Source organism: Telopea speciosissima, chromosome 10 (assembly GCF_018873765.1).
Source record: "Telopea speciosissima isolate NSW1024214 ecotype Mountain lineage chromosome 10, Tspe_v1, whole genome shotgun sequence".
Classification (NCBI taxonomy): Eukaryota; Viridiplantae; Streptophyta; class Magnoliopsida; order Proteales; family Proteaceae; genus Telopea; species Telopea speciosissima.
In genome coordinates this window covers 3809828-3824663 of record NC_057925.1, presented here as the reverse complement: position 1 = coordinate 3824663, position 14836 = coordinate 3809828, and the positions used below count along the sequence as shown (strand labels likewise).

Below are 14836 nucleotides of genomic sequence, written 5' to 3'. Positions count from 1 at the left end.
TAATTGAGAAAAAAATAGAGGGAAACTTAGAAGAGGGTTGTTAACGTGGTGGCTCTTGATACCAGGTTGAGACTAAAAATTATGATTCAATGATATTCACTTCAACTGATTATATTATATAAAGAGGGATTGAGATCCTAGAGAATAGAAACTCCATCTTTATACAAGGAAAGGTGGCAAAGCTGATTTAGTGATTGACTCAATCTTTATACAAGGAAAGAAGATAAAACTGATTGAAACAATAATGGAAAGAGATGATTGAGTGAGGCCAGCCATATCACATGTGAAGAATATGACATGCCAGCTAAGGCCAACGCCTGGAAGAGGATACTCGGTTGATGTATGGCAACCACTGTTCTTGCTAGATTTGTAGTACGCAAACTTCTTTTGTGTAATTTTGTTGAAATAAAGATAGTGTGGCTAGTTTTGTAATTACAAACCTAATGGTGGCTAATCAAATAATTTTCCCATGTTGTTTGAGGCGAGGGAATGCCTCCGTCTACCCTAGCCTATATAAAGTGGTTCGGAGTGAGGGAGAGTCTCCAATCTACATCTGCTATGACGGCCCCTATCGTCCTTACTTTATCTGGAGGAAGCTCTCTTGCCACTCTTCCATTATTTTGGGGCTTTTAGTTTGGTTTTTCTTCTTCAATCTCTCTTCATCTTCAAGCCGTAGCAACACCAAGGTATGATTTTTAAATTTAATTTGTTGTTTCTTTAAATCCTCTATCTCTCTCCTTGCTTCATGATTCTTATTAACATAAGAAAATTGAAAGGAATTTGGTTGGGATTATAAATCGATATATTGATCTTGATCATTGGGAATCCATCTCCTTGGTTTAATTTTGCCCCCGTTACTGTCTTACTTTGATCCATGTGACTTTGGAGCAACCTTTTTCTCTTCTGCTAATTAGTTTTATTTGGAAAAGCATGTTAAATTTTTAGGTGTTTGGAGTAAAAAAAAAACAAAATAACAAAAAGCATGTTAGTCTAATCTATTAAATTATTTGGCTTGATGGAGTTATTATATGCATATAAATCAAGGCAAAAGGAATAGACATGTCCTCATTTGCTAAGGACCAAAATAACCTCTTCTACTATTTCCTTTAATCCAAGTGTTGGAGTTATCCATCTAGGCCATTTAGTTTTCTACAATTGTTAGCTAACTGGGTTTATTTAGTAAAGCTTGTTGTCCTTAACAGTTAAAATTGAGTGTGCCTATTGGTTTTCTAAAAGAAAATGGAATTGAGATGGAAATATTGAATCATTTTTGGGTATTGGTTTTCCCTTTTTGCATTTTGTCTTTCCCATGTTTCTCCTTTTACCATGGAGATTACAAGGTGGGATTGATTCTAAACTATTCCATTGCCCAATAAAAATGAGTTACTGTACCAAAGAAAGGTTGTTGCTGCTGTCGTTCTTGGAGGAAGAAGTCCATTAAAGGGGGCAGAATCTACCTTAAGGTGAAATGCATGCTTAAGCTCAACAGTTCATCCTGAGAAACTGGTTTGAGTTTCATGTATTTGCATCCATTTCTAACTTTATCCTACAATTGAGGCTGCGAAGGAGGAAACCATCGTGGGGCCATTTTCATTTAAGCCAAATTAGAGTTTCCATTGAATCGAAAACAATGATTGTGAGTTGGCATCCTCCTCGGAAGGATGGGAATTGTAGCAAAAAATGTATATGGTACATGGAAGATTCAGATATTATTTTCTAGAATGAGTTACCTATAATTGTTGTCTTGTAGATAATTTAAAGCCAAATAGCTATGGGGACAAACCATTCTATTAATTGGTGCATTGTTGTTATCGTTGATGCGGAGTTTCCCATAAAAGGATCACATCTCTTGTATTATTACAAGGTATTGGCTTCTCTAATTTAACCCATCCTAAATCCTTTCTCAATCTAGTCATAAAATAGTGTCATGCATGGAAGTGATTATAATTTTTCCATCTCAGTTAATCAACGATGGAAGATGTGTGCACAAATCGGATCAACGATTTACCAAAGGATTAGAAGGTTTGTTTATTTCTATTTGATGTAATCGATGTTTTTTCAATTACAACTTACTCTCTCTCTCTCTCTCTCTCTCTCTCTCTCTCTATATATATATATATATATATATATATATATATATATATATATATATGTGTGTGTGTGTGTGTGTGTGTGTGTGTGTGTGTGTGTGTGTGTGTGTGTGTGTGTGTGTGTGTGTACTCTCGTGCGTTGGAACATTGAGATGACATTCTATAAGTTCATTTATTACTTCTAATAAATTCTAGGCAAAAGTTACCCTTCCTTCCATAGGAGAGGGAGAATCCCTTCAATTACTTTTTTAGGATACATCCACTAAAAGAAAAGGGGGCAGCCTTTGCACTTAGGTGGAGTATACAGTGGCGATAAATTTTTACTATTGCCATACACATCATTCAACAGAAGTTAAAAAATAGCATAACTATATAGAAAATTTTAGGAGCAGTAATATATTACCGCCACTATATATAAGTATTTTGTAGTGGTAATATATTACCGCTTCCATTTATCACTATCTGGCAGTGGTTATTATATACCACCTATGATTGATCCTAATTAAAAGTGGAATAGCATTAACCACAATGGAAGAGAATGTGTTATTATATATTTAATTGCAGTAATATTTTATCGCCGTTATTTTGTAAGGGGTTAGTAGCAACATTAAATTATCGCCTTTGTTTGATCCTAATTAAAAGCGGTAATGTTTTAACCGCACTATATATTACAGTTAATGGTGATACTACATTATCACTGCTTTTTATTTGAGTATAAGTGCGCAGTAATATATAACCGTCTTTGTTTGGCACTATTTGGCAACGGTTATTATGGACCGTCTTTGATTTATCTTTTTCTCTAAGTCTTTAACCTAAGTAGAATAATATAAGAAAATGAGCCCATGATATATCTTTTTCTCTGAGTCTTTTTAGGAAAAACCAGCTTGAGTGTATTTCATTTGGGCCATTAGTGAAACCAATTAGAGAATAATCAATCACAGTTAGGTGAGAGATTGATAGAAAACAAGACAAAGTTCAGACAAGGAATGTGTCCTAATTTTGGGGTTTTCATAAATCCTGTTCTACATGTAATATTTCATTCATGATCAAACACCTTGAATCCAATACACCAATATATAGCCATGGAAACATCAACCATTAATGTGCCAAAATCCATGATCCGTTACCGCAATGATAAGGACCTCTCTGATCAAGGGACCAATCAAATTCTACTAACGAGATTTGTTCCTCATCAACTGGCATTCACATATGCAATACTCTCATGTGATCCATTTCAATGCACACACAGTATGCGCACTCACACTTGTGTCTTGGAATCACCATTCCTAAGAATACATAGTATGATGACTATATGAATAGGATGTCCAATCCTTTCCATAGTCGAGAACAATTTTAGTGAATATCTAAGCACAACCATAACTCGTTAATAATCAGACACAATAAATAAACATTCAACAATAAGGACCGGCAACAAGAAACACTAGTGGATTTAAGAAAGCATTTAGCTGTTTTAAAACCCTTAAATCTACCCCCTCCAAAAATAACACAAATAAACACATATAGACAACAGTGCATATGCGCATATGCACGATTCGTACAACTTACTATAATTGTTTAAATCTTTGTTTTTAACCTCAAGGCAAATTATAATTTGGAAGTCAATTCATTCGTCTTTTTTTTCTTTCCTCCTAGTGAGTGAATCACAATGACTGTTGGAAGTCGTCCAAACAAAGGTGAAGACAAAGATGAAGATGACGATGAAGACGAAGAAAAGTTTGTGGTAGGGGACGAATTGGAGGACAGCGTTGTAGTAGCCTAGAATAAAGCTGTAACGCCCCAAAACCCACCCTAGGAGTATGGGTCGCAGTCCAACAATGATAGTCCTTCCACAACACATAAACCAAAGGTCTCATTATATTTAAAAACATGTTTTCAAACTAAATCCTGCTTTCAAATAATCATATACTTTAATGACTGTAAATCAAATCATAAAACAAAGTCACATTCGCAATTTCAATTTAAAACATTTTACATGCCTTTCAAACATAAACTCAACATAAAATAGTAAATCATGATGATTTATAAAAATAATATATAAGGGAATCATGTAGTCTCACTCACCTAGATGTTGCTCCAATATCGTTTTCGTTAACGATCAAGATACAACAATCCTCAAATACCTATGTCCATATACATGTGTCCACTATTAGCACATTATCTAGTATATTCCTTTATAAAAAAAAATACGCTTCCCCCCTCAGCAGTTTTGTCTTGGCATGCTCAAGGAGAGATGGAGTTTTCTAAGATGGAGGCGGGTTATGATGGAGCTTGGGTTTTCAAATGCATTGTTATATGGATACAATTTCATGACATTCTAGGTGAGTTACTATCTTTCAATTTAGAGAGTGTTGCTACACTATGGTATGAGAATTCGTGAGCTTGGGCCACCAAAGCCGCTGCAACTCCACCACCGATCTTAACCGCCAATGCCTTGAATATTGGTTGCCAGCAGGGTGGCTTAGCCGTCGATGCCGTTACAGTGATTCCTCATGGTTGTTTTCTTTAACCAGCTGCTCCCTTTAACCAGCCTTTGCATTAAATGATCATAACTATATTTAAAACGGTTACACATTTAAATGCTCAAGGTGCAGCCAGCAATTACACCATCATATTGCTTGCTACAATGGTTATTGCTCATCAATCTTCACAATTGACCAATAGTTACATGCCTTCAGTTTCAGCATCTCCTAGCAGGAATAAGTCACCACAAAATTTCATGCACTTAAGGATCATTATGGGGCTCATCAATCCTTACAAGTAAGGATTGGTTACACTTTTGTTACAGGCAGCATGCAGTTTCCTAGTGGCAATGAGCTTCTTCAGTCGACCATGAATCATAATAGCCCTCTCTCAACAATCAAGTAGCAGTAACCGTAATGGCACAGCTGACCAGTGGTATGTTAAATGCTACAATGTTACAAGGACTCTTTATGAGTATTGCCCAAACGAATATGGCTGTTACAGCTCATTTGACATCTAGTTTGGAATCGTGTATTTTCGATTTTGTTTCAAAGGAGGAAAACAGTGTGGATGACTCTTTTGTCAGGAGGGTCTGTTTCTTGATGTTTGAAGTTGTTTGACCCACTTTCATTCCATGGTTTCTTTAAACTGGTAATTCAGAATCCATGTTTACTACATGTTTTTATCAGTAAAGGTTTGTATACTAAAAAACAAATAACCTCTTTAGTATTTTTGGTATCAACATAAAAAAAAAAATCGATAAAATTGAAAAACAATACTATGAGAGGAATCTTTATAAGTGCAATGTTTTTGAGTAAAAAATCTTAAATGATTACCTTTTGTACTAATTTCGACTTTAATTCCTAAATTAGGCATACCAGACTGTATCCATATATGTAATGATTTATTACATTTCCCTATTGCTGTGTCATCCTTCTATATAGAATATTTCTTTTTTCGAATTGAAATCAAACATAAATAATTTACCTAATAAAATAATAAATAACTATTCTTTAAGGATTAAAAATACACAATATTCATTATTTTTTGGGTAGAGAAAAGGTCTTCTATTTGTCCAATAATTCTTAAAGAATTACAATGATAAAACCATATGACATTCACTGCTCTATATCACAAAAGAAAAAAGAAAAGAAGAGAAAGAGAGTTTCCTCTCATGGTAAACTAGTCTAAGAGTCTAATAACAATGTAAAATCACTAAATAAAACTAATACCATAAGCTAACAACTGGTGACCTTATGTTCTACCTCTATTAAACTTGTAGGTCTCAACCAACAAGAGACATGCACTTCAATCAGTACATTACACGGAATTATTTTTTTTGCTACACTTGTACTTGGAATTTCTTGTGATCTTGAAATGGTATTTAGAAAATACTAAAACCTAAGAGGATATTTATGAACCCAAAGGAAAGGGGAAGTGAATTATTCCATTTCCGTGCTGCCAGACTTGTAGTAGGAACATCCCTGCTACAAGTGTAGCAGCAAAATTTTGTTGCTAGCTTGGACCATATGATCAAACCAGATTTCAATTGGGACATAGAAGGACAGGTGGGAGGTGTGGATTGGTCGTGTCTTTATATGTAGGTTTGTTATTGGCTAATACTGAGAAGCAAAGGTTTCTTTCTTTTTTTCTTTTTTTTTTTACCCCTTCTCCTTTCTTCTCTCTAAAACCACTCTTATAAAGGCAACTGTCTCATTTCTTCCTCAACTCTCTCTTTCTCTCTCAAGTCCGGGGACGTCAGTTTTCCCTATACATTTGGTTCTTCTATAGAGAGGTAGTAAGTCTCTCTCTCTCTCTCTCTCTCTCTCTCTCTCTCTCTCTCTCTCTCTCTCTCACACACACACTCTACTTTTCTGTGTAGCTCAAGACCCTCCTTTTCTTCTAGGTTGATTGATCTATATATCTGTGATTTCATCCAATTTGTTATTGGTGCTTCTTTTGGTTGTCTTTGTGTAAATGGTAAAGTTTGCTCCATTGTGATCAAGTGATCACGGGTTCGAGTCTGGAAACAACCTCTCTACGAAAGTAGGGGTAAAACTGCATACATTATGACCCTCCCCAGCCCACAGTGATGGGAACCTTGTACACTGAGTACACTCTTTTGAATCCTTAGAGCTCTCTCTCTCTCTCTCTCTCTCTCTTTGTGTGTTATTTGACATACCTAGATGGGTATTTTTACATGAGAAAGTTTCAAACAAGGGAGTTGATCATTTTCCAAAGAAGGTAATGGAACAAGGTCCATTCCATAGTACTACTCCATGATAATGGAAATGGATGCTTTAAGCCCTCTCAAGATTTGCCTCAGATTTCCCTGCTACTTCTGATTTCGCACTCGATTAATGTCCTTGAGACCTCAGTTAACCTCTCCTTCTCTCTATCTTTTTTTTTTTTTTTTGGTGGGTTGATTGCAGTTTTTACAGAATATCTGATGAGATTCCCCCACCCCATTTTTTGTGTGGTGCATTGGACAAAGATTTGAGCTAGCAGTAGGGTTTGTCTTCACCAAAGAAGCCAAGCTTGTATTTTGAAATTTGAAGGAAGCAGAGAGCCAGAGAGATGAACTTCAACACAGCAGATAAGAGTCTGATCAGGAAAAGGAATCTGAAATCAAGGGAGGTGCTGATGAATCTAAAGAGGCCAAGGGAGAAGGAAGAGTTGAGGGAATTGGATCTCCTCAGTAGGCTCGGAAACCCAATTGATGGTGATGACAGTGACGTAGATTGTTCTCTTAGGCTTAGTCTTCCCTCCATCACCTCCCAAGGCCATCCTTACCCTCCTCCACAGGTATAAGAATTCAACCCTTATTAGTCTGTTTCCTTTTGTGGAGTATTTTTTTAGGGTTCAGAGAAGGAATTTTGACTGGGTTTTTTCAGGGAATTATTATACTTTAAAAACTTAATTTAAAGGGCGAAAAGGTGACCAGATTTTTGGAAAGCCTTGGATGCAACGGTCGATGGTGATCGATTCCCAATCCCAATCATGAGACCAAAACATAATCTGAAATATGTTGCCCGCCCGTACAACAGTCTAACCTACTGATATTGTACTCCTCATAAGCATGGCTTTTGCTGCACATGATGGAAGATCTATCGTTCTTCTTTGGGAAGAAGAGTCGTCAGTGAGATCTAATCTTATAGATCTTCGCCTACGCTATCTTTTTTGTTTTTTTTGATGAAAGCCTACAACCTCTCTATAGAAAACTTTTATCTAATTTAGCATAACCCACACTAAAGAGGTGATGTTTAACCTAGTCTGTTTTGGGGCCCACAAATGTGCTAGAGCGGATTGACCGTTTCGAGTGGAAGTTGAAGATGACCTTACAACTTAATAGGCCCAAGAAAGAGGGGAGTGGAAGAGACAAAACATCCATATATCCTTCAAAATGCTGATACAACAAAATTAAGGAGTTGGGAGAAAAAAATGAAGCAAACATAATTATGAAGAATTTTATTTCTAATCTTGAAAGAAATTGTTGAGTCTTAGATATGCTCGATGGTACAGACGAGGATGTCTATCTTCTTTTGTTTTTTTCTCACTAGATATGATAAGAACTGAAAATCAACCTTTCAAAGAGTGTCGTTGAGAGGTTTATCATTAAAATTATCCAGTTTCTACCTCCGTTCACTATCAAAGTTAAGGATATATAACTCTAGGGTATGGTCATAATTTTCTAAGAATACCAGACTTATTTGAATGGAATCAATCAAGCTTGATCTTGATTCATGTTCTTCCAGAGTAGGTGATCCATATAAGGTTTCTAGGGTTTAGACTTTAGAGGGAATCAGGGAATCGGGATTTGGATTAGATCAAAATTCATCTAGTTCGATTAGAACTGTAAATCTAATTTTGGTAAAACGATCGGTCGGATCCACCCTTTTCTGATTTTGATTTAGATCGACCCAAATAGGTCGATCCAATCTGATTTTAAATTTCTAGGCAGGTTTGGTCGGAATCGATCAGATTCTACCTAGGGATTTAAACATCAGATCAAATCAGCTAACTTGAACCAACCTAAGCTAGAATCAACAGAGCCCGACAGGTTGGAATCATGGGTTTAGTGCACGGTATAGGAACTGGTATCGACAACCGACAAAATTGATACGATACCGATACAGTATCAGCTTGGATCATACAAAAGTACCCCTGAATTTCCTTAATAAGTGAGTTTTCTGACCATGTTATCCCTTGTCTGTACCGTGCAACTGATACGATATCAGTATCGATGACTAGCAAAACCAATACAGGCGATACGATACCGACACTTAGAACCATGGTCGGAATCGGCTGGACCGGATTTGGATACCGATTCCTTGAGCTAGACCAGGGTGTCATTCACATCATCAATGATAGTGTTGCTTTGCATGTCATAGAAACTGATTTCCTAATTTAGAATTTTTTAAGAGAATTTTAATTGACAGGGTTGGTGACGTAGGGATTCGCCTCGTGAATGTGTACGAAGGGAGTAATCATGATCTCGTAAATCATAAAAGCTTAGTCCTCACGCGTATGTATAGAGTTACGGATATATCTGCTGGACCATAGCATATCTCCACTTATGCTTATCTACTTGTTGTCATTCATAAACTTGCAGAGCTGGCTTTGACTTCTATTCAAATATTCTAGTCTTCTTGTAGAGTCTAGGGTTTTTTCCTACCTTTCTTTTTGTTTTAAGATCCTCTAATTAATAAATTTTCCTTGGTAATACATATAATCACTCTCTAACTAATACTAATAGCCAGTTAAATAATTAGGTAAGTATACATCTAAAATTTCCAAAGTGAGTTTATAGTAGAACTAATCAACAAATTTAATATTTAAGTATCAATAATATGTACAAATTCTTATAGTTTTAAGAGCACGGATAAGCTTTAAAAAAAAAAGAGCATGGATAAAGATATTAGTTTTCTTATTAAAACTAATTTATTTTTGTTCTTGAATATAATTAATATAAGAAGAAAATCAAGAAGCTAATGTGCTTAACTAGGGTTTGGGGATATGGTATATTAGAATTACTGAGATGTGCACTGTTGCGTCAAGAAATCGTCGAGCGGTCCTGCGAGTGCCGTCACCTGCAAGTGGACCAAGGGGTCAACAGAGAGAACCGGTGTGGTTCCGGCCTAGGGCTCTCTGATGCCAAAGTTAGATCTCCTGGCGCAAATAGATGAATAGTGATTATTCAATATGAGTTTAGATGTCCCCTGATGGGGTTGTGTACCTTGCCTTTTATAATAGTGTATGGCGGTGTGGAGAGTCCCAGTTTGATGGCGATTGTGCCGTTGAGTGGATAGAGGCCCTGGGTAACGGGGCTCTATCCTGATTGACCATCTCCTCGCGGGAGGGAGTGTCCTAGTGGTATCAAGATCCTTGGTGGATAGATACCCGCGTGTGGTGATAATGTCATTGGTGCTTGAATCCGTCTGGGTGACGTGACTTCTAAGCGGTGGCCTAGAGTCCTGGTGGTGACATGAGTCTGTAGCGATACGATAGGGTCATAGGTGAGTAGCCCCCACCTCATGTCTGTGCCCACGATGCCACGCCTGGGTGCTGGGACCCCGGTTCGTTCCCCTTGGTTCTGGAGCGGGTCGCCCTGTGACACGTGGCGGCCGCTGATTGATCCGGTGAATATTGGATGTATCATGCACTTAAGTGTCTCCCTTTTGTTTGGCTTGTTGACACTAGCTTTATCAACTTTGGCTTGATCCAAACTACGAATGTGGATTATTTCTTATGTATTGAGGTTTCCATAACACAAGAGTATAGGCAACTGCACCATTGAGAGGATGGCAGATAGTTTTTTTATTCAATAGGGCCTATATTTTTGTAAGGAGAGTATCAGTGTGGATCCCATGACTCATTATGTGAGAAGGTGTGGGAAGGAATCTCCAATTTATCATCAAGGAGATTTTTATACATTTTTCTTTTAAATAAGGCGATAGATTTAATATATTTTTAAAACATCAGTCGTTGAACAAGAATACTCGATTCTCTTGTTCCTATGGAATGGCTAGAGTGTTGACGACAAAACAGCCTTTTTAAACAATGTATCTATTTGTTGGGAAAAGGGTAGGAATGCTGCCGGGTGCCCGCCCTATGTCTAACTCTCTCCCCTCCCCAATGGAAAGGACCACCCTGCCCCTCCCATCTCGCCCCACCCATTGGTCAAGGTTGCTTGTATTCGTGGAGCAGCTGGCGTGCCCAACCTCTGCTCCTATATTTTATATGAAAAATATCATGTGATGCCGTAGTGAAGATTCTATCTTTTGTCCTCTCACATAATGAGATTGATACCCATACTGTTACACTATCTTTTACTTTAATCATGTGGACCCCATATGAATGATACTATTTTCCGTTCCACCATTAGTATGGTGTACCGATTCCTCTCATACTGGTTTCGTGAGAAACCCTCTACTATATTTATTTGGATTGGCGAAGAATAGTTTTTTTATGGTTGTTTCTAAATGCTTTCTTTAGAGCTTGTCCACCTCGAGTAATGATTGATCCGCCATATCAATATCGTTGTTTTTCCAGCTTCTTATCCCGGGCATAGTGAGGCCCTAACGAATACACTTTGACGGATCCACCTTTACTCCTAAGGCTTATCGATCTAGTAAAGCCAATCCACAACCCAATGCAAGAGTGATAGTATAATGTGCTCGGTCGTACTATGTTCCCAGTGAGCTATAAATAGAGATGGATTTGAGAGATGGTTTCACTGAAATAGGGGAAAGTTTTCATACACGGCTGTGTAACACAGCCGTGTATGTGAGAGGGTCTCTCACAAAGAATTGAAAAAGTCATAAATCCCCACCCATTAATTAATACCTTGAAATTCCCACCCTCTCACATACACGGTTTACACGACCGTGTATGAAATCTTTCCCCTATTTCTTTCATAAAACATGAAAGAACCCTAAATTGTAACTTGGGTGGTGGGTGCTATGTTCTAGCATGACCCAACTTAATAACCCTAGGTGATTTCAAGTTTAGGGTTGATAAACCTGACTCAAGATCAGTTTTGTCTGGCTATTGTTTAGGGTTTTGTAGTTTCCATATTGTACTAAACTAACTTACCCTCAAGGCTGGGCTAGGGGCTTAGTGGTGATCCTAGTCGACCTGGCTCACAACTTTTTCTTATAAAATATTCAAATGCAAGTTCACAAATTGAGAGTTTAATTTCTATGTTGAAACAGGTGGTCGGTAACAACCATGGCTCCGATGGCCATTTGTGCTCAGCAGATGTCTCCGGCGACGGCAACGGCAACGGCAACAACAACACTATTAATGGATTCATCGATTGCTTTGGTGGATCACCTTCTTTGGCACCTCCTCATCTTCGTCCTCCTAACATTCCTATCTTGTCAGCTCAGTACTATAATGGAAATAAATTATGTCTTGCCCCCTCCAAACCAATTGTCAATGTGAGCCCAATGAGAGCCTCCCAGCAACCCAACTTCACTGAACCGCACTCCGGTGATAGCTCTGAGATTGTAAAGAGATGTGCATTCTGTGGGAAGACTGAAACACCGTTGTGGCGTAATGGCCCAAATGGTCGCAAGGTAAAACTCCTAATTACATTTTAATTATTATGTTAAGATCCTATTAATTAAGTTGTAATAATATTCTGTTTCTTGTAACTTTGTAGACCCTTTGTAATGCTTGCGGCATTCGTTTTAAGAAGCAAGAGAAGAAAGCTCAGAGGATCTCAGAGCCCTACTTGAGTCCCAAACCGAAATTCTGAGAGATGGGTTCTGCCACTCAGGGTGACTCTCCAACTTGCATTGTTTCTAATGAACATTCGCGTCATCACTGAGGTCTAATAAGTAATTTTGATTTTTCTCGGAGTTGGTCCTGGAGCCTACCATTTATGGGGTTCTCTCTATCATTTTGAATCCTGTTTGAATTTCCCTTGTAACATGATTCAGCTTTGAGATAGGCCGTTGGTTTTTTTGTGGAGTTTGCTTCATCTATTTCTTAATATTTTTTTTTATTCTTCTTTCCTCTTTATTATTCTTTTCTCTAATTCATTCTATTTAATATATTATTATGATATATATATACAAGATAACTTAATACTATTAACTCCCCCAAAGTAGTAGATATTCATAGTATAATCCAATTTTTTTTAGTCCAAATATTATCTGGGACCCGGGGAAGCCCCTGAATTTTATCAAAATATAAAGCCAATAATGATAAGGCAGGAGGGGGGGGGGGACATAAGTCACATAACCCACCTTACCCCAACCCATGAAGAAATAATCACTCTCAACTCAAACCAAATTACCTCACCCTTTCTCATCACAAAACTAAAAAAACAAAATTACATACGAAAAACTGGAAGTCCAGCTTTGTCCTCTTGAATAATACGACAAAGATCCCAAGGAATGTCCTTATCTGCAAAGAAGGTAGAGAAAGTAAAAAAGATAGAAGCAAAATTAGCCAAGTAATCAGCCGCCCAATTGCTTTCTCAAAACAAACAAAGAATAATCCAATTATTTTCATATGGTCCCTCCATTATCACATAATGGACTATAAGGTATGTGAATTCATTACTGCCAAACTCTAGTTCATCGAACATACTTGTGTAGAGATTTAGTGTGAGTGATTGAACGAAAATAATTTTCAAAATGTTTAGTAAAATAAAATTATTAATAAATAAAGTTTTCAAAAACAATTTTTGAACTCACAAAATCATTAACGGATTTGGATTTCTGCCTAATCATACACAAACATTCTCTCTCCTCGATATTCTCTAGTAGGATAATGGATTTCATGTTGAGCAACTATCTCTTTTGTGATCAAACACCATGAATCCAGTAAAACGATATATAGTCATGGAGAAACATCACCCATTATAATTAGTACGCCAATATCTATGATGCATTACTGCAATGACAAGGACCTCTCAGGTCAAGGGACCAATCAAATTCTACTAACAAGAATCTTGTTCGTCATCAACTGGCAGTAACATATGCTTCTGGGTTTATTCTCTTTTGGGTTTTTGTTTGATTTCCATGGGCAGGAGTACAGTCGATCGAAAGGGGGAAAATATATTCAGAAATAAAATCGGGTCGGGTGGAAGGGAAGGCTATCATTAGGTTTTTTGGCTTAAAATTGCCCATATCTTTTAGACAGTTGGATATTATTGATGCCACATGTCATAATCTGAAGGGGTGCTAGATCCTCCAACTCCCGCCACGGCTAGAGGAGAGCCAAATTTCCTACAATGTCATACAGTCTTTGACTCCTAGTACTTTTGCTTACATTAAGTATGTTTAACACTTGGGACATTATGTATGTTTAACACTTGGGTACTCTTACAGATTCCTTTATACCCTCCTCACATAAAAAAAAAGTGTGGTTCATATTGACATTTCTCTCTAGTATTTTGATCATGTGGGCTCTCTAGGGATGACACCATTTTCTAACCCCTCATTGCTTGTAGTGAGCATATTCATTCAATCCAGGTTTTGATTAGAACAGACATCATTTTGGTTTCATTCCTTTATGAGATGTCGGTTTCTAATGGAAACTGGTGGATTAAAATCCTCTGCAGTCACCAATTTGGCGGTGCAGCTTTGGGAGCTCGACACGTGAATGATGTGCAATCAAACGGTGTCAGCTCGATTACACTTCTTTTTTTTTTTTTTTTTCCCTTCTCGAGCTCGACACCATTTGATGGTAACACAAGAAAAATCCATTGATGATGATGGTATTCCTCAAATCTCTCAATCGATAACCAAATCATTTTCTGGACAATTTTACCCCCAATAAGAACCGTTTCACTGATACCGAATTGGTCATTTATTGATATCGGGCATGGCGATACCAATACTGATCTTACCGATATTTAGTACCCTACTCCCAATAAATAAATAAAAAAGCTTAATAACCAAGGGGAGGGATGCATCACTTGGGAGTAGATTAAATTTAATAATGAAATTTAAATTTCCGAGAAAAATAAAAGTTAGATAGTTAAGCTCATGCGATCTCAGTTTTTGAAATTTTTTTCATCTATTATATTTTTACATGTCATAAATATAGGTTTTCGATGGAAAATTGGTAATTGATTTATGATCGATCGGATTCTCTAATAAGTAAGAAAAATAAGAATTTCCCATTGATGATGAATTGGGACCAAGGGAGGACAGGTGGGAGGTGCGGATTGGTATTGTTGCTATTGGCTAATATGGAGGAGCCGAGGTAAGACAGGTGAGAGGTGTGGATTGGGCGAGTCTTTGTAT

The 14836-nt window shown here is 37.3% G+C and overlaps 1 protein-coding gene across 1 annotated transcript; it reads left to right on the top strand.

Annotated features, from left to right (window-relative positions):
* Positions 1-3756: 3756 nt before the first annotated feature.
* On the top strand, positions 3757-12333 carry LOC122642266 (GATA zinc finger domain-containing protein 9-like). The gene is made up of 3 exons (XM_043835708.1): positions 3757-3831; positions 11786-12151; positions 12238-12333. Exons 1-3 carry the CDS (start codon positions 3757-3759, stop codon positions 12331-12333), a joined length of 537 nt encoding a protein of 178 aa, XP_043691643.1.
* The last annotated feature ends 2503 nt before the right edge of the window (positions 12334-14836 follow it).

Coding starts and splice junctions, on each gene's coding strand:
- LOC122642266 (XM_043835708.1), top strand. CDS start 3,757: ATGACTGTTGGAAGTCGTCCAAACAAAGGTGAAGACAAAGATGAAGAT. Junction 3,832..11,785: donor AAGACGAAGAAAAGTTTGTG/GTAGGGGACGAA, acceptor ATGTTGAAACAG/GTGGTCGGTAACAACCATGG. Junction 12,152..12,237: donor ATGGCCCAAATGGTCGCAAG/GTAAAACTCCTA, acceptor GTAACTTTGTAG/ACCCTTTGTAATGCTTGCGG.